The 20837-nt window shown below is 35.0% G+C and overlaps 1 protein-coding gene across 1 annotated transcript in view; it reads right to left on the bottom strand.

Moving 5' to 3' along the window:
- Window positions 1-1415: 1415 nt before the first annotated feature.
- Window positions 1416-20837, bottom strand: part of LOC145285912 (uncharacterized) — a 53091-nt gene continuing 33669 nt past the window's right edge. Inside the window, exons 3-8 of the mRNA XM_080134391.1 lie at window positions 20604-20685; window positions 18073-18193; window positions 13242-13370; window positions 11187-11248; window positions 8052-8169; window positions 1416-4966 (exon numbers count right to left, since the gene is read on the bottom strand). Of these exons, the coding sequence (XP_079990517.1) occupies window positions 3515-4966; window positions 8052-8169; window positions 11187-11248; window positions 13242-13370; window positions 18073-18193; window positions 20604-20685 (1964 nt within the window). The 3' untranslated portion in view covers window positions 1416-3514. The remainder of the gene's footprint in view (window positions 4967-8051; window positions 8170-11186; window positions 11249-13241; window positions 13371-18072; window positions 18194-20603; window positions 20686-20837) is intronic.

Below are 20837 nucleotides of genomic sequence, written 5' to 3'. Positions count from 1 at the left end.
ATTTAATAAAAAAAACAAAAAAAAAATTTTTAAACAAAAAAGAGAGAGAGAGAGAAAGTAATACACAAACTATGGCATTTCCTATTATTTAAATTATAATAACTTCAATTGTAATTTTAAATGTTATTCTTACATTTCAGCCAATGTAACCTCAGACCTTCTTCCAGTGTATCTTGAACTATGATGGAATCTGCACAGAATTTCGCTTCTACGAGGGTAGCAAAACCAGGTAGACGTAAGAGTGACATTAGGAATACAATTATGAATTACTCTAGACTTCTACACGGTCATGGCTGACAGAACACACTACCTCTGTGGATTAAATAAAGGATTCTATTTGAAATTCTGTGCAGATTCCCCAAGTTTGACAGAACCCCCTCCCCCTCAAGTTCAATAAGATATACTTGAAAACAGTTGGAGGTTACATCGGTCGAAACGTTATGAGAAAGAACAATGAAGATGAGAAAAAAAAGTCCGAAAATTGTAATCTTTGTAACTAGTTTAACTTTTTCAGTAGATGCATTTTTTTAAATAATTTATTTTAAAATTATTAAAAAGGTCATTTTTTTATGACTTATAAGCAATTTATTTAAGTATATCACAATGTCATAGTGTCTAAAGGAGCTCAAATTACTTAGTAATAGCGAGTATAACTAGTTCATTAAATATTGCATGTTATGAGTGATTATTAAGCTTAGTTGGTACAAGGCTACAAGTGACTAAGGATGAGGACAGAAAAGAGCAGCCAATAAGGATCAGACTCACAAAAGTAATGGCCAACAAAACCAGATTTATAACTAAAACAAATTGAAATGCTGAAAATATACAATTTATGTTATTTATTAGTTCATTAAATGTTCACATAAGGAATATTAAAAGAAGATTCCTCCCCCCTTATTCCATGGAGTTCCAAAAATTAGGCTTTTGTCTTCAGAGTAAATAACTTGCAAAATAAAAATAAAGAATTACTGGTTTGCATGAATTTGAAAATTATAAAATAATTGCTATCATATGTTAAAAGTAGTATTTTTTATTATTTTTTTTAATTTGTGAATGCTTTAAAGTTGGGTAGAAAAACGGTGTTCGAAAAAGTGATTTAAAAATAGTAGGGAGAGTTGAGCAGTGAATATGAGTATTTGAATTCATGCAATTCATTGCTCAACTTTCTTCTACTATTCCAAAACCATTTCTTTGAAAATTTGTTTTTCTACCCAATTTTGAGACTTTTCTGAAAAAAAAAAAATCTTTTAACAAATGGCAGCAATTCTTTTGCTTACAATTTTCAAATTTATGCAAATTAATAATTCTTTAATTTTTATTTTTGCTGATTATTTCCTCTTAAATAGAAAAGCCTAATTTCTGAAACTCCATGGAATAGGGGGAAAAATATTTTTTTTTTTTTTTTTTAATATTCCTTATTGGAACATTTGATGAAGTAATAAATTATGTAATTTCTATTTTTCATCATTTTATTTGTCTCATAGCTCTATCTAACATTGAGCATCCCTTTATGATAACAAGACCTAATAAATATAGACAAGTTCAAAGGAACTTCAAGCCAATTTTTTATTTTTTTTAAATACTTATTACTAAATAGAGCCTTATAAATAGTTATTATGTAAACATTTAATTAAGTGTTTAGATAATTATATATCCAATACACATTGTAATGTCTTTTTTTTAGTATAGGGTAAATGATCAGTGTTCAATTATGTAAGATCATAATTTTTTTTATTCAAACAATATTATGCATTATTTTGATTGTTCATCTATGCCTGCAGTTTCATGAAAACATTGGAAACTCAGCCTATAAGATTAAAGATACCATTCTTTAGTCAATGCTATGACATAGCAATGGACAATCAAACTAAAGTATAGTGTTCTTTTAAATTTTTTTTAAATCATAAAAAAAAGCCAAATTGTGTATATATGTTCATACTGCCACAATAAAGCTCTACTCGTGTATTGAGCACTGTTGAAGTATCTTGTGAAAACCTATTCACAAGATATATCATGAGATACACATATATATATATATATTTTATTACACACATACATGAAATGATATACCAAGTTATAGGTATTCAAGAGAGAAAACTCGTGAATTTAACAAGGTTATTAAGAGTGCTCAATAAAAAAAGCAAGATTATATATATATATATATATATATATATATATATAAATAAAACAAATTTACATGGTCACGACACTGGATATACAAATGTTTTGGACAGAGGGTCAAGACCAAAAGTACTCGTCAGATAACTTAATAAAGCTTGTCTTCCACTGAAGGAATCCAGTTCTTAAATGCTTTGGAAGACAAACTTTATTAAGTCGCCTGACGAGGACTTGTGATCTTGACTGACCATCTGCCCAAAACATTAGCATGTCTATATAAAAAAAAAAATTTTTTTTTTTTTTAAATATAGAAATGATCCATCCAGTACTTGATGACAACAGATGACCAATACATATCAGATTACTAGATAACCAACAAAGGATTGAAGTAGTTCACCCCTACTATTCCATTGTTGGTTGAAGGGACAAAGATGAATGGATTCATCCCTTTTTCAAAGATATCAGTGAAATGGACTCAAATAGCACCCACCCCCAATAAAACCTGGACCTAAGATGCGAATACATACATGCATGATAAGGACCATGGATGTATATAGTAACAGTAGATAATGCATTGTAGAGAACAGGACCAACTCTCTCCATCAGACAAATGAGGAATCATTTTATACTCATCTAGACATTGAACATGATGTTCACAAAATTTTAAGTTTTGTTTAAAAAAAAATTACTAGTTTTCTTGTTAATTACTAAACACTAATAAAAAATTTCATCTCAGGCATGTTTTATAACTTGTATAGTTTTTTTAATAAATAAAAGCGTTTTATGCAGAATTCCTCCTATATTAAAAAAATAAATCTGTATGATGTACGTGTAGCTGTGATGAAAGAAAATATTTTCTAAAATTTACATAAATTGATCATGTAGTTTTATTTTTATGTAAAGGAATCAAATTTTATTAGTAATCAAAGATTGGCCGTCTTGCACACCATTTAAAAAATTTTTTTTAAAAGGGGGGGGTAACTCAAGAATTCAAACTTGAGGGATTTATTTTGTAATGCCTACAGATTTCCATTGATCACTTAAAAATTGATTAATTTCCGTAATTTTTGGAATATGATATTTTCGTTTCTTCATGGGTACATACATCATACAGCATTTTTCTTTATTTTTTTTTGGTTTTTAATATAGGGGTAATCCTGAACAAAAAAGCCAAAAGAAAAAAAAAAAAAGATTTTTAGAACATTTTCTTCTACGAAACATAACTCAATAAACCACAAAATAAAACAGAAAAATAAGGAATAATCAACCCAAAGATAAAAATGTGGAAGGGGGAGGAAGGATAATACAAAAAGCAGATTTCATTTCAGAGCCAAAAATTTAAACCATTTTTGTTTCATCTTTTTCCAATTTCGTTTCTCTTTTTTGTTAATCTTTATTAGCAGTGGCAAGCAACCATGTTGGCTCGATTTGAAAAGCGCAACCCAGAAGATGCCATGCCGGTACAAGATTCTGGTGCAAAAACACGTGTGTTGGTTTCTCTTGCTGATGTAGCGACCCCCAATTTCTCCTTCACCCTTCTGCCCTTCAAGAAGTTGGCAGCCAGACAAAGGAGACGCACGCGGTCAGGACTCAAACTCTGATTATTAAACCAGTCAACATCATCGATCAGACTCGTTGGTTGAAAATGGCCATTCGGGGGTCGAGCATCTTCAGAATCATTCTGCGTAGGAAGAGAATAGAGGGTGTGGTTGTTCTGGTAGTATCTTGGTACGAAGGCAGACGAGGTGGAACCAGCATTGTAGAAGAAAGACGGATATGACGAGGAGGACAGAGTGAACGGAGCCATGACCGGTGAAGACTGAGAAGGAACATTCTTGGACTCTGTTGGATCCGTGTTACTGGCTAACTGCTTTTTTTGCCAATCATTGGACCTTTTTTTCTCGGTATGCCATCGAGACCACGAACACTTTGAGAGCAGATTACCCTTTGAAGACGCAGATGTACGAGAGCAGTTTGGAAGCGGAACAGCAGTAGCACGGGATTTGACATCAGCACTTACATGGGTAGCAGCACGGCGGGCATGTTCACAACGTTTGCAATGACCAACCTCCTTCGCAGATTCCTGGCTGGACGACGAAGTTTTAAGGGACAGCAGAGTGACGAGGTTTAAGATAGCTGTGCTTATAGCAGGATATTTGGACCTCGGCAGTTCATTTCCGATCAAGTCTTTCTCAGGCGACCAGGAGCTTGAATTTGAAATCTGAGATGGTACTAAAGGTTTGTTTTCAGGCATGGATCTCTGACTATCACTGTTAATGGATGAAGATGGGGTTAATATTGCCTGCCGTGATGCTGACTCCAAGTTGGTAGTGAATAAGGCGTGCTTATCGTTCAGAATGGATGCAGTTGACGGCTTCATTTGCGAAATCTTCCCAGACGAAATAAACAGATCTTTCTCAGTTTTTTGATTGTTCATTTGCTGCAGCGTATCACTGGTAGGCGTAGAAGGTTGTCCCTTGTCACTCTGTCCCCACAAAAGATTCATATCAACAGGAAAGCCGTAACTAACATACTCCAAGCTACTTACTACCATCATTTGATAAAGAAAGCTGCTGAGAGAAGATACGGATGAAGGAAGAGGCCAGATGGGAGAAGGCATTCTTATGGCAGGGAGATCACAGTCGACCTCTTTCCTCATACCAAAGATGTTGATGGAAGAGACCGTATCAAAGGATGGGATCTCTGGAAAGTCAACGGGCAGCTCAGGATACGAGATTGGTTGCTGGGTAAGAGTGGTCAACCTGGAGGACATGGACACAGCCAGATATGAAGATGTCAGCAGTGTTAACACACCGGCAACATAAGCCACAGTACTGACAGCAAACATCTAGAAAGAAAGATAAAAAATATATATGTAGAAATTGATGACAAACATGTAGAAATTAATGCTGCAAATTACATATATATTATCTATAAAAGTGAGAACGTGTGTGAGGACACATCTCAACCTATATACTCAACGAATTTTTGATATACAGACTTGAAATTTAGTATATAGAGTATTCAGGCATGTAAAAAAAACTTTTGAATCCGTTTTCATCCAGAAAAAAAGGGGGGGGCTGCTAAGGGGTAAAAATTGGAAAATTGGTGCATGGGAGGCCACCAGATTTCTATGTTTTCATCTCTTTCATGACTTCCCTGTGACGAAGAAGACCTGATATTTTCATTGCAAACTTTGCTTTGTATAACCTGAAGAGGTCTCTAGCTACTGCTAACTAGCTGACCGAAACATGCTCATGATTGTAGCAACATATTACTGCTTATGTAAAAACAAATAAAGAGTATACCCTGCTCTACATCGGTATTGAGCACTCCTGTATTAACCTCCTTAAACGTCATTGTTACTTAATAAGCAAGTAAGGTCTAGAGTTTTATAATTATATAGATTATGCTAAAGATCTGTTGATCAACTTTGGTTTTTCTAATATTATTTTACCTATATAATATAATATATATATATATATATATATATATAAATTCGTATTTCTGTGTTTATTTGTGTGAAAGAAATATATATAAATATATATAAACTTTTTCAGCGCTATACAAATAAATGAAGACTAAATTTTATAACCTTAATAAGAATATCAATAATTTTTACCTCGGCATGATTAAAAATAGGGATAATAATGTTCTCATTAACCAAATATAAAATCTCCTCCATTATCATTAAAGTCTTTTGTAACACTACTGCATTGACCAGGTAGTACCAAATTACCTTGCTTACAGGCTAAAGGTTAAGTGTGATAGTGAGGTATTTGACACAAGGTCTAAGAGAGCCCAGATTTTGGAGAAATGATAGAATGTGTTTTTATTGCGATATTGTAGAAAAATTAATTTCTCAACGAAGTTAAATAGATATTTTTGATGACAAATAGTCTAGCTTGATGCATATTAAAATATCGCGGTAAGCAATGTGGCTTGTATCAAGCAAGGGCCCAACTGGGAAAGTAGACAGTTGCATTGCCTGTTGAAAGACATAGAAAGGCCTCATGAGGGGAGGAGAGAGAGAGAGAGAAAGGGAAGAAGAATTAAATAGAGATATGGATTAAGAGAAAGAAAGAAAACAGATTAAGAAGAAGAAAAAAGTAAAGAGAAGAGATAAGAGAACAAGAGGGGGTAATCTCCAACCAAGAGGAGGAATTGGTTGGTTGGTTGTTTTTGTTTTACGGCATATCAACCTTTTCCCGGTCATTTAATGCCGAATCTAGTTATTTTGAGGAACGATTTTAATGGAGTATATTTGTTTTTTAAGTCGGATTCTATTTAACCCATAGTTGGGACCCTAACAGGTACTACCACTCTTGGTCAGAGTGGACCTGGGAGCAATGGCAATTAAAGGGTGGCTCCACACTCCCCAAGGCCCGCAGAGGAGGAATTGCTAATCTCAGAAGGATGGGAATCAGAATTACGAACCTCATAAACCTTTTGGGTTAGCAGATGAGGACTTATCTGCTGCTCGTTGGACCAAACACATCAGTTTTTGGACTAAAGCCCAAAAGTTGAAAACTTCCTCAAAAGAGCTAAGTAGAAAAGCTCTTCCTCCTCTGACTGAGAAATCATCTAAATTACTTGGATTGTAGGGAATAACCCAGTTGATTTCAGATCTACTCTAAACCCAACACAAGCTACAGTTGAGAGAAGCGATATAGTAGCTATTCACCAGAGCACCTACAAAAAGAAATCAACCACAGCATCTGACAACGAACAGCCAACTCATGAGTTGAAGGTATTGCTACAGACTGAGCATCAGAGCAGTAATGTCAGAAACAAGGGTCCATCACTAGACGAAGAATGTAGCCATGGGGACTTAGGGTTATCCCCTGTGTTTAGGGATTGGAGACGGTCTGATTATATTAATTGCTCCCATGAAACAGGATTCCGACCGACACCCCATCCCTGACGTGGTTATATTTTTTCATCTGTATACAAACTTAACGTAGTTCCTCTTAAGATATTAAATTTTTTTAATCCAGTAAATTTTTTTGTTTATTTGTTTTTTGGGAAAGAAAATTACAAAAGATAGAGATCTCTTCCCCGAGCTAAAAAGAAGAATAGCATTAAGATGGGGAGCTTTTAGGAAAGCAGAGAATATCATGAGAAGCCGAAAAGCAAATATGCCAATCAAAGGGAAGATCTTCAATGAATATGTACTATCTGTGATCTACGGTAGTGAAACATGGGCCCTGACAACTCGCCAAAGTGAAATCTTGGTAGTGGTACAAAGGAAAATGGAGAAGATAATGTTAGGCATCACTCTACAAAACAGAAAGACAAACACCTGGATCTGCCAACAAACAAGAGTTATTGACATCAATATTGCCATCAAAACATCCAAACACAGATGGGCAGGACACGTAGCCAGACAACAGATGGTCCATCAGGACAACGGAATGGACACCTTGTGAACATAAGAGGCCAAAGGGAAGACCAAAAACGAAATCGAGGGATGACCTGATACAACACATGGGTCCCACATGGAAGCGGATAGCTCAGGACAGAGATAGATGGCTAAAGTCCAGGGAGGGGTTCCTCATTGAGTGATAAAACCCTGATTGATTGATTTGTTTTTTAAAGATCTAAATATAATATAAACTTTAATATTCTATATCATCCTAATTTTGAGAAAGCTTGTTGAAATTTAGTTTAGTCTAATTTACTCCCATTTCTTTGAAATATCATGGTTATTTCCCCTTTGATTGTTTGAGCAGCTTAATATATAACACCGTCGAAAATAAATTATTAAGAACACACACGCATCTCCTCAGCAATTGTGTAGACCTGCATCATATTTCCCTAGGTGTCTTTTCTACTTTGCCTACTAAATGATAACTGGTTTCCTTCTTGTTGATGCTATTTAATGATGCAGATGAAGCCTTCATCTTATGCAATGAAAATCTTTAGAAACTTACCTTAGCCAATTCCTGTCCCATGTACTTGCAGATATCACCATAGTAAGAACCTTGGGTCAGTGTCCACACATCGGTGTAGGACAGCCAGCCACGTTTACAGCTTTCATGAAAAGCTATCCTAGAAAAAAATAAAAATATAATCAAAATTCGATGCTTTGAGAAATAATGAAAAATTAATCACCATGAAGTTCAAGGACATCCACAATACAAGAGAGAGAACAAGGGAAAACGTGGGAGAACTGAAGACAGAAAGGGGAGCAGAGGAAGGAAGAATGGGGAAGCAAAAGGACAAAAGGAGCAAAGGGAGGACAAAAAGGGGAAAAGGGAAGGGGATCAAGATCAAAGTGTAGTATCTGTTCTTCAGATGCTGCACTTCCATTTCTTATTCTCTTTCGGTGGAGGAGCAGTCCTTCACAACTGAGACAATTTTTTATTTTTGTACCTTTTCTCCGTGTTAAAAAACGACCCTGGTGTCTAACTGTCCCGTGGGGAGGCATTGTAAATAGGTACAATAAAACAAAAATGCAGAAGAATGGCCACCCAATGGTGGGAAATCATCTCCAGATTTGCAAAAGTTAAAAGCATTCGTAAAACATTGTTGATGGCTTAAAACTCTTTCACTAATTTTGATTTTTCAAATGTGTGCAGAAAAAAATAAAATAAAATCATGATCGAAATATTTATGGAATTTAATTTTAAAATGTACAGAAATTTTTTTTTTTTTCTTAAAAGACGAGAAAATCATTTTCATTTAAATCCTATGCATTTCTATACAAAAAAAAATTAAATTCTCAGAAGAGAGGATAGCTTTGAAAATAACAAAATCATGCAATTAAAATGAATACAAAATATCTATTGTATAGATAATATCACATTTGAGATACACATCAGCACCTTCGCAGCCATTTCTATGCACTTCAAAAGCAGCACTTCAATATCTGCTGCATGCAGCTCAAAGAGATGACAACACAAAACTAAGTCTTTGAAAAACTTACTTGTTGCTGATTTGCAGGATCTATGCTCTGAACGGATCTAGTGACAAATCCTCCCAAAGTCATTGGTTCGATTGCATAGTCGTTAATTACAATGCAGACGATCATAATACAACTTCTTACACTTCATGAGATTGTCGGAAGAGAAGAACGAAGACACTTACATCCTTAACAGATTTTTTCTACTCGCTTTGAAAATGAGAACCGATCATCACGGTCTCAGCAATGATGACAAGCGCAGGTTCTGCCACACAGAAGTAGAGAATGTGAGAAACCTAACATCCAGCTGTAAAGTTCTGCTGGGAAACGTCTACTATCCAATGTGACACAACAGAGTGTGTAAATATCTCTACTGGATGATCTAAAAAAAAGTTGAACATTGAATGCAGCAGAAAATCCTGGGAACATGTTTACCAGAAACAACAGTTGGAAATAAGTCATACACCATCCACTTATAACTATGCAATTCCTACAGCTATGTACCTTGAAAACGGAGCTATTAAACCTAGTATAGTGATATGGGACAAAAAAAGGAGAAAGAAGCAACCTTAGACGTTAGTGTCCCCAATGATTAAACAAAGCTGAGGTGGGAAAAGATAAAATATTAAGGTATTATGTACAACATGAAAGGAAACTGGAATCTTAGGAAGATCTCCATAATTCCAGTAATCATAGGAACAATTGACTTCATGAAAAACAAAAAAATATTTTTTAAACTACTTGGCAAATATATTCAGTGAATTTATTGCAAGAAAGATTCAAACATTTGCACCTAAGATAAAATGATCTCTTGGTTATCTATATATAAAAAAGCGAAAATGTGTGTGTATGTGCACTTTTTGTGTATGTCCGGCAAAGGCTTTTGTGGGGGGAACGCTTGGTCAGGTCACTCCTTAAAACTTTTTATATACTGTCTAAATCGTAATACCTACGAGTTACGAACAGGGGTCGCGTCTATCTTTAATTTGCCCAACTTTTATGTGCTATTTTCAAATTTTTTTTCGATCGTTGCATCTTCGTTTCGCTTTTCAGTATAAAAAAACGAAACTGTGAAAACGAATTTGTGTCCTCAGCCTCGTGCCGTGCTTGGATTTTTGGCCAAGATCAAATCACTTTTGTGTAGTATCTGTTCCAGCAGATACTGCAATCAAAGTCCATATGTCTTATATGTAGGGGAAACCCCACATATAAGACTATTGCTCTTGTAGCAATCAGTTATTGGTCCATGTAGGGGAAACACTTCATACCAATTGTTACTATCTAGTTCCCCCTCAGGGGAGCTGGTCGCCCTCCCCTTCACTCTCCACATTAAAAAACAGCCTTGTGCCTAATTTGCTCGGTGGGGAAGCAAATAAATATCGGCCCTATGTGCCAAGACGTCCAGAAAGCAAATAAGGTTTGATCAATGCTGGGGAAGGGAGGAGGGGGGGGACATCATATCAGACAATTGCTATTCATTTGGCCGGGGAAACAAACATATGCAGAAACTGGCTTGCAGCGCCAAACTTCGCGTGATGTTTGATCTTATTAAATTCTCGCACCTATCAATTTCACTTTATAAACGTTAAATTAAGACGGTTTTCAATCCCTCTACCCTCGTGGCCGAGCTGGTTAGGTGTCAGGTTTCCCCCCCCCCTTCTTTTTCGCTTTCGCATCAAGGCTTCGGACTCGAGCCTACCTTCCTACAAAAACATTTTTTTTTTCTTTTACACCTCCAAACACCCGGCCAAAGTTTTTTTTTTTTTTTTTTTTTTTTTTTTTATTAAACACATTTGTTGTGATCTACCCTGCCCCAATACACACACCTCCAAAACACCCGGGCAATGCCGAGCACCCCCACTAGTAATGTATAAAATAACAGGTGAATGCCTGGCATCCAGTAGGATGCCCCACCCCAACTTGAGCAAAATAAAAAATATTTTTTTAAATTGTCTCAGTTTACTATCGGTATTTCTATTCCCTAAAACATCAATCCTAATCTATTAAACCTTCCGACACCTACTTCACCTGCCTTTTTGGTTCAAACTCAAAGTCATCCGATCTATAACAATGAAAAGAAGAAGCCAATCCAAGCACTGAATAAGGTAAATAACAAATAGAAATAAAGAGAATAGTTCATAAGAAAAGAACAGAGAATACTTACTTCTTCTCAATAGTGTCAAGGTACTGCTTGAATTCATGATCATGTACCATTAGCCTCCAGTCCTGAAACATAATATTCAACATCATTGTATTTGTTTTGTTACCAACTTGTACTCATAAATTTATTAGGATGATCCTCCTCCCAAAAACTGCCACCCATGAAATTATTCATAAAATTCACCATTTTTTTTTAATAGAAATTCTAATCCTATAATTACATTCAGTTTTTTTTTTTTTCAGCAAAATATTTATTTATTTGTAGATCGTTATCCTCATCTTCATAGTAGTTGTTTTTCACGTTTCGGCCAACTATTCTTCTGGTGATTAACCGTGCCGGGATAGGAATGTCAAGTCTTGTAACTGTAACCGCAGTAATTACTGCCTTCCATAGTTGCCATCTTATCATGTTCTGTCCAACTAATCCTCTGGCCTACTTCGGGTACAATGCTCACCTGGAACCGTAGAGATTCAATGCCTCTATCCGCTGCACCACAGGCCTAGACATGGTGAGATAACTATGGAAGACAGTAATTACTAAGAGACTCGCGGTTAATCACCTGAAGAAGGCCAGGCAATGAGTTGGCTGAAACGTGATGGGGATAACAGTCTGCAAATAAATAAATAAAAACTACTCATCTCAATGGATTCTAATATATAAAAAAAAAAAAAAATAAATAAAAAAAAAATAAAATAATTTAAAAAATTTAAAAAAAGTCTTTAGTTATTTAAAAATATTTTGGTGAAAGGGTCCAAAATGATTCAATCTATGCCGGAACAGATACTCCAGCTATGAACTAGTATTTGTGTGCATTCACTACATGAAGTAAACTTTAGTCTGGTGATTCTGCAAATTTACCAATCCAAGTGACTTCCGGTTTTGAAACTCATTCTAAGTAAACAGTGTTAATCTGAACATGCCGCTTAATTATGTTCTTTTGATTGTGAAAATTTTTTCTGTAAACATATTTCAGTGAAAACAAGCCGAGCATATGGGCCCCATCCTTCACAAGTGAAAAATTTACTTTCACTGATAAATGTTTGTACAAAATTTAAAAAAAAAAAAAAAAAAAAAATCACAGATGTGGTTATTAAGAAACGTACAAAGAAATGAATGATTTGGGGGCAATTTTATCTCTATAATACTCCCCCCACCCCTGAGGAGGGGTTGCAGAGTTATCCCAGAAAATCTGTTCTGGCAAAAATTTACTTTCACTGTAACCTAGCCGCCAAACAAAACACAAATAGAAATAAATAAAAATCCAGGTCTGCATGTTTTTCTTTTTTAACAAAAGCATTTATCGTTACTTTCAGAAACGGGTTAAAAATGTTGCTTGCTGCCACATGTTTTTTTTTTTTTTACATTGCATCTTCGGTGATCGGGAGATCCTATTTATTAAAAAGGAGGATACAAGGTAATAACATACTATAAACATTAAATTAGCAGATCTATATACTAATTTAATGTCTGTAGTATCCTTTTTAATTCATATAAATAGGATCTCCCGATCAAATAATTTATAATCTGGAAACTGTACACATGTAGATACGTACATTAAAAGGTACTACGGTATTAATATATAGATTTAGAAAACTATTATCTTTGATGGAATTCATAAAATGCAACCTCTTTTTTTTTGTCAAACTCTGGGAATCCATACAGTTTCAAACTGAATCCCTTATTTATTCAACAAGGATTGTTCTCGTTCTGTCAGTCATTAATCGAGTAAAAGGTTTGAAGTAATTTAATTATGTATTTTTTTTTTTAATTAAATACTATTGAGAATATATTTTACCATTTAAAGAATGAAAGTGATGATTCTTGGGGGGGAGGGGGCAACAAAAAAATTTTCTTTTTGTTCGGCACCTGTCAGCAGTTTACATAAGCTGTCTGTATTCAGCATAACCGCTTAAACTAGATATATAAAAAAAAAAAGAAAAGGATCTCCTTAAGACGCACCCATTCAATCTGTGCATTTGTCAAACGAAAATGTTACTTCAAACTTAACATTTCAGACAGAAATTTGTGAAAAACTTTCAAGTTATAACTCATACTTACTAGAGCTGCCAGGAAGTTTTGCTCAAGCTGATTGATTTCTGCCGTTTCCATCATTCCTACAACAGCCCAATCTTCATTGAAAACTTCTTCATAAACTCCTTCATCATACAAGTATTTAGAAGCCATCATCTAAAAGAAAAAAAATTATAAGTTTAAATTTATATATAAATAAAAATTTTAAAAATTCCAACAAAAATACATATTGGAAATAAAAACACATTTGCTTCCCCTTTTCACACACACATAAAACAGTATACCAGTAGGTGTCCCTAATGATGGAGGTCTGAACAGAGCTGAAAGAGAGAAACAGACCAAATACCAAGGTCTCATGTATGATATGAAAAGAAACTGGAATCTTAGGAACATATCAATCATACCAGTTATCATAGGTGCCACAGGGCTTATGAAGAAGAACCTGAAGTCCTACCTAACTAATATTCCTAGTGAACAATAAAAATCCAGACAATTGCACTTAAGTGAACAGCGGGGATACTGAAAAGAGCTCTCGGTTGGTTTCAATAAAAAGCAGGGGAATGTTAGCAGCTGGTTTGGCTGCCCCATACCCAGCATTACAATCTTCAAAAGAAGAAAATTTAAAAGATGTTTTAAAAGTAGTAGTGATACGAGAAACTGGCCTAATGAAAAGAAAAAAGTCTTAAGAAATACTTGGAAACAATCCTTGATAGACCAAATGGTAACGAAATACAGTGGGTAACCATAAACAGGAACAATGTCTATTCTAAAGAGATAGAAATTCAAATCATAATGAAAGCAATGGTTAACTCCAGTAGGGAGTTCATTGATCTCTTTAAATTAACTTAATAAATTGGCATTTGTACAGTTTAATCAAGACATTAAAAAAAAAAAAATAAATAAATAAAATAAAAAAAAAGGTTATATTGTACGTATCCATTTTGGACTGAAGGTCTCCGAAAAAAAAATTTCACTTAATTTGATTGAGTATTTTTGTTTTTTGTTTTTTTTTTACAGCGGAAAAAAACATGTTTTTATGACAGCGTGCTGAAGGTAGACATCTTTGAATTTTTTTGAACACGCCACGGGGAGATAACTCAATTTAAAGCGCTGACACTCCCTCCCCATCTTTAATACTAGCTTTTCTTCCTAAAAAGCTAACCTTTTGCTCGATATCATTAATCGCTTTTTCGCTGTAAAAAAACTACTTGATGAAATTAAGTGAAATTTTTTTTCCGGAGAACTTCGTTCCATAACGGATATGTACAATTTAAACGTTTTTCGATATTTTCATTTTTTTTACTGTCTTGATTAAACTGTACAAGTACCAAAATTTGTTGATCTTAACATTTTATTGCAGTTTCATGGTATTTAAATAAGTTGATTTCTCCAATTATTTGAAGGTTTTCAACTACTCACAAATATATTAAAAAACTCAACATTGGATAAGTCATGAAACTGCAGTCTTAAATTTATTACTGTTATAAAGTTCTAAAATAATGATCATCTTATAGACGTGCAGTCTTGATTCAAGTGTTTTAAAATTCATATCTGAATGAACTCGAGTATGTTTTCATTTCATGATTCGTAATATATGTATACGAGATGCCTTCAATAAGTTTCTAGATTTTATTCGTACGGATACTTTTATTGATAATACACACATGAAACTATGCCCTTTCGAAGTAATCTCCTCCGGCTGCAATGCACTTGTACTGTTCCAACAGTGTCAATGACCCTCATCACAGCCTTTTTCATCTCAATTGTCTCATAACGACAGTCTCTAGGGTTTTCCTTGAGCTTAAGGAATACCCAAACAAAAGTCAGAGAGAGCAAGGTCTGGACTATAGGGTGCTTGATCCTATTTACAATGTCGCCCCACGGGACAGAGTTAGACACCAGGGTCGTTTTTTGATGTGGAGAAAAGGAACAAAAATAAAAATTGTCTCAGTCGTGAAAGATTTCTCCTCCGCTGACAGAGACCAAGAAATTGAAGTGCAGCATCTGAACAGATACCACACTTTGATCTTTTGATGCCCATCTTTGTCATGACATCTTTCTTTCTGATGATCTGAGCACCCTTAAGACAAACTTTGTGAAAATCTTTCGCATCTTCAGTTCTTTGCAAATAAGTGTGTATACAGTTCCCACACTGATATCAAACTGTGCACTTATCGTCTATAGACACATGACAGTCGTTATGAAATTCTTTATTTGGCCTATCAACTCTGGTGTTCTGACTTTCTTACTCCTCTCACACCTCTCATTATTCCTCACAGACTCCCTGCCTTCCTTAAATCTCTTATGCGACTCAAAAACTGATGCTCATGCAAGATGTTCCAAAAAGCAAAATGTTGTTTTAGACTTGGGACAAAATGCCACAGAAACGTATGGAATGCGTCTAAAGCATTCCATACGTTTCTGTGGCATTTTATCCCAAGTTTAAAACAACATTTTCTTGCATATCATTCTTCAAAAGTATCCTCACGTCCAGATTGCATTTTTTAAATTCACCAGCTGTGACAATCAGACTTTAGTAGGGTGTATTCCAATTCCTAGCCAAAATCATAAAAATTGGTCAGTCAATCTCAATTGGAGATATATATATATAAAAGTGAACGTGTCTGTGTGTGTACATTTTCCTACACAATAACTGTCAATTTTCAGTCTACAGACTCGAAATTTGATATACAGGGTACTGAGATTTGGGAAAATCTTTGTGATCAGTTTTCGGCCAGAAATTTGGCTGTTAAGGGGTCAAAGTTCAATGATTTGACCTTTGAGAACTCTACCAAACTCCTCCGACAATTTTGGGTCTAAACACTTGAAATTTTAGATATAGGTTCCTTGGACATGGATCTAACTTAATAACTAGATTTGAGCCCAAAACAATAAATGTTAAAGGGTCATAATAGGGGTCAAAGTTTAAAAAATTGACTGCTTTTTTTTTTTTTTTTGCTCAACATACACCGCCAAACACCCGGGCAACGCCAGGCTGAAATGCTAGTGTATATATATATATATCTCTCCACACACATATAAAGTGCAAGTAGTAGTATTTGTGTGTGTATACAACTGCCCTACAACCCTAACCCAACTGGACTGATCATGACCAAACCTGGCATAATGATGGTCCCCCACCTAGGGATGTATTACATCATTTTCCCCAGGTAAAGGCCAAGGTCATAGCCTATGTATATATACTCTCCTCCAGCCCACACCACAGGAATGATCATGACCAAACCCAACATGATCATCTCCGACCTAGGTATGGTGCACACCAATTTTCAAAGTTAAAGTCATATTTGGTGCGGTTCTTAAAACATCCGCTTACTGCAAGAATACCCATGAAACGGATAGCCAAGCAAAGCATGGGATTCTAGGCTAGCATATATATATAAAATGCATTTTAAAAACACTATTTTATAATTACGTATTGTGTTAAAATTAGTAAAAATCAAAAACCTACATTAAATAATCAAGTAGAAAAATAATTACATGAAAAAAATTAAATTTATCAAATTATTGCAGTTAATTCTGTATGACAAACTGACTTATCTCCCTTGTTTTCAATTAACTTTCGCTATTTCAAATTAGAAAATGGCAGATTGAGAATGTTATCTTTTGTAAAAAATAGTTCTAGCAGATCTACTTCATTTTTCGTAATTTTTTAAAGTTATTAACTTTGACATGACACGTAATTACATAAGTGTTTTTACTTAAAATATATTTTTTGTATATCCAACTAGCAGTTCAGCCCGGCTTTGCTCGGGCCCTATGTACTGTTCATAACTTGCCCTATGTGTGAATACACTTTATGTAAGATTTCAAATGTTTAGATCAAAATTTGTCTGAGTAATTTTGTAGAGATCACAGAGGTCAATTTTTAACTTTGACTCCAATTTTGACCCCTAAACATTTATTATTTTAGTCTCAAATCAAAATACAAAGTTTTACCCATGTCCAAGTTACCTACATCTGAAATTTCAAATCTTTAGACCCAAAATTGGCAGAGGAATTTGGTAGAATCTGCAAAGGTCAACTCTTTCAACTTTTACCTTTTTGGCAGCCAAATGTTCGCCCCAAAATTGATTAAAATGCTTGCCGCATGTCTGAATACCCGTCATGTATAAATTTCAAATGCTTAGACTCAAAATTGGCTGAGTAGTTTGCTAGACACCACAAAGGTCAAATCTTTTGAACTTTGACCCCTTGGGAGTTCATACTTTCAACCCAAACCGATTAAAAAGTTTGCCCTATCTCTGAATACCCTTTATGTAAAATTTCAAATGTTTAGACCAGAAATTGGCCGAGTAATTTGGTAGAGACCAGTGGTGAAATTTTTTTTTAACTTTGACCACAATTTTGATCCTTTAACATTTTTGGGAGACTCAAATCAAATGAAGAAGTTTGATCCATGTCCAAGTAACCTACATTTAAAATTTCAAGTGTTTAGACCCAAAATTGGCAGAGGAGTTTGGTAGAGTTTTCAAAGGTCAAATCGTTGAACTTCGACCCTTTGACATACAAATTTCTGGCCTAAAACCGATTAAAAAGATTTTCCCAAATCTCAATACTCCTTACGTACAATCTTGAGTCATTAGACCGAAAATTGACAGAGTTATTTGGTAGAGAAATGTACACAGACACACTCACTTTTATAGATATATATATAGATTATATTGCACAAGTATCAAAATTATTTCATTTTAGCATTAAAAACATTCAATATAAAACAATATTATGCAGTTATTTTTAACAGTATGGACATAAGATTTTGAAATAAATATCTGTTCTTGAAACTTTGAATGTATATTTGTTAATGTAGAGAGCAAAATAAGTTTGAAGGCCATCTTACCATTGAAATCAAGAAAAGATCAGCCGAAGAAATCTGCATCAAATATTCTGGATTCTTATCTTTCAGTCGATTTACATAAATGATTCCAAGCATCACTGAGCAGGGCGACATCATGGCATGCCTAAGAGGAGGAAGAAAAGTGGAGTCAAATATGGTGTTTGCATTTATAAACAATTTTTTTAATTTAAAAAAGAAACAAAGTGGGGGGGGGCTATGAGAGGAAAGTATAGGGGAGAGAAAAAGTATAGGGAAAAAAAGATAAGATCACAAACTTGCAGAGGGGGTTCTGTTTCTTATTAATGGGTTTTGGCATATTTTTGAAAGTCAGCTAACCTTGTAAATGCTAATAAATATTTCAATTTGGATGTACTGTACAGTAGAGTAGAAACCTGGGATACAGCATTAAAAATTAGTAACAAAATACAGTACAGTATATAATACACATGCATATAATCAAATAACATTATAAATAACACCATAAGGCAGGGTAAAAATACCGTAACCAGGGTCCGAAAAAACATTGTATTCCACATCATAACCGAAAAAAAAAAAAAAATGTATCCTAGGGTTCTACTATATATATCATTTGAAAAAGAGCTCCATTTTATTCAACTATAGAGCAGTTCATACATGAACGTTGCTACCAAACTGAACCACGCTATATAAACGTTAATACTCATATCAAAATACTTTGAGAGAGCAATGAATTTTTCGGGTATTTTCATGAGTGGAAGCTACCACATTATGTTTAGATCTATAAATATTAAATGAATGATCTTAATTAGGTCAACAATTTTATTTTCTATAAATAATTATTAGAAATTGATAAGATTGACACACAACTGACCTTCAGGCTAAGGTCAAAGTATAAATGTTCAGAATGGGGCAGCACAATTTTATATTGGCACCTTTTTTAAAGTGAGATGTAACTTCATGCCTTCGCCCCCACCCCCATCGTGAGGAGGGGTAAGTACTGTATGAAAGGTTAAGAGCTGGATAATGAAAGCTGAGCCTCATTCGTAAAACATTTCTATTTTATTACGATAATCGGAATAATTATTGGTGGATTGTTCATTTTAAAGACTACAATGAGTTCCTATCTGATATTCCTATCTTTTAAAAATACGTACTATTCTCGGAGAGATCTAGGGCATTAAATATGAGTTCAAAAATCAAGATTATATATATATATATATAAGAAATGTGTGGCCATAAAATTATCACTGAAATTAATCATGGGAATAGATTTAACAAAATAGGATCAATTTAACCAAAATCGGTTTTAGTGTATGGTTTCATTTAATTTTTGTAAGCTACTTGTATCAGGCGATACGTCAATTATTTCAAAACTGATAAACCACAAAAAAGTCTATATAAATTAAACAAATTAAAATTTCAAAATAATTTAGCTTTAACTGGAAAAATATTTATACTTTTTAATTATGTTTTTATTGAAAGAGCTACATAAAAATTTACTGTATTACCATAATTTACAGCATTTTTCGAAGTTATTTGTATTTCGCATATTTGCCAGCAACAAAGGAAACAACTTTTGGAATGCGTTTGATTAATTATAGTCATTACTATGATTATGTATGGGATTTTATTTTCGAAAGGGAAAACGACACAAAGGACGAAAACAACAGAAAAAAAAGGGACGCGGAAAAAAAAGAGGGGGGGACTCGGAAAAAAAAGAGAGGGGGACTCGGAAAAAAAGAGAGGGGGACTCGGAAAAAAAGAGAGGGGGACTCGGAAAAAAAGAGAGGGGGACTCGGAAAAAAAGAGAGGGGGACTCGGAAAAAAAGAGAGGGGGACTCGGAAAAAAAGAGAGGGGGACTCGGAAAAAAAGAGAGGGGGACTCGGAAAAAAAGAGAGGGGGACTCGGAAAAAAAGAGAGGGGGACTCGGAAAAAAAGAGAGGGGGACTCGGAAAAAAAGAGAGGGGGACTCGGAAAAAAAGAGAGGGGGACTCGGAAAAAAAGAGAGGGGGACTCGGAAAAAAAGAGAGGGGGACTCGGAAAAAAAGAGAGGGGGACTCGGAAAAAAAGAGAGGGGGACTCGGAAAAAAAGAGAGGGGGACTCGGAAAAAAAGAGAGGGGGACTCGGAAAAAAAGAGAGGGGGACTCGGAAAAAAAGAGAGGGGGACTCGGAAAAAAAGAGAGGGGGACTCGGAAAAAAAGAGAGGGGGACTCGGAAAAAAAGAGAGGGGGACTCGGAAAAAAAGAGAGGGGGACTCGGAAAAAAAGAGAGGGGGACTCGGAAAAAAAGAGAGGGGGACTCGGAAAAAAAGAGAGGGGGACTCGGAAAAAAAGAGAGGGGGACTCGGAAAAAAAGAGAGGGGGACTCGGAAAAAAAGAGAGGGGGACTCGGAAAAAAAGAGAGGGGGACTCGGAAAAAAAGAGAGGGGGACTCGGAAAAAAAGAGATGGGGACTCGGAAAAAAAGAGATGGGGACTCGGAAAAAAAGAGATGGGGACTCGGAAAAAAAGAGATGGGGACTCGGAAAAAAAGAAAGGAGAGCAAAGTTACTCACTTAGTCATGGAGGAAGCAAGATACATGTCCACTTTACCCAAAGATCTTGGTGCTGCATCTTGGAAAAACTTGACAGCAATTCCTGAAGATGAAGAAAAAGTGAAACAAGTTTATTAAAAATTTTTAACAGTAAATGCATCCTGTAACAAGGCGGGGGGGGGGGGGGGGTGATAGTAGCTGACTTCAGCAATGTCCAAATACTTTCAGTTAACAAGTGAACGCAGTTATAAATTT

Source organism: Euprymna scolopes, chromosome 10 (genome assembly GCF_053919585.1).
Source record: "Euprymna scolopes isolate OS-2025 chromosome 10, ASM5391958v1, whole genome shotgun sequence".
Lineage (NCBI taxonomy): Eukaryota > Metazoa > Mollusca > Cephalopoda > Sepiida > Sepiolidae > Euprymna > Euprymna scolopes.
Note: the sequence above shows the minus strand (reverse complement) of the source record. Positions and strands in the feature narration are given on the sequence as shown.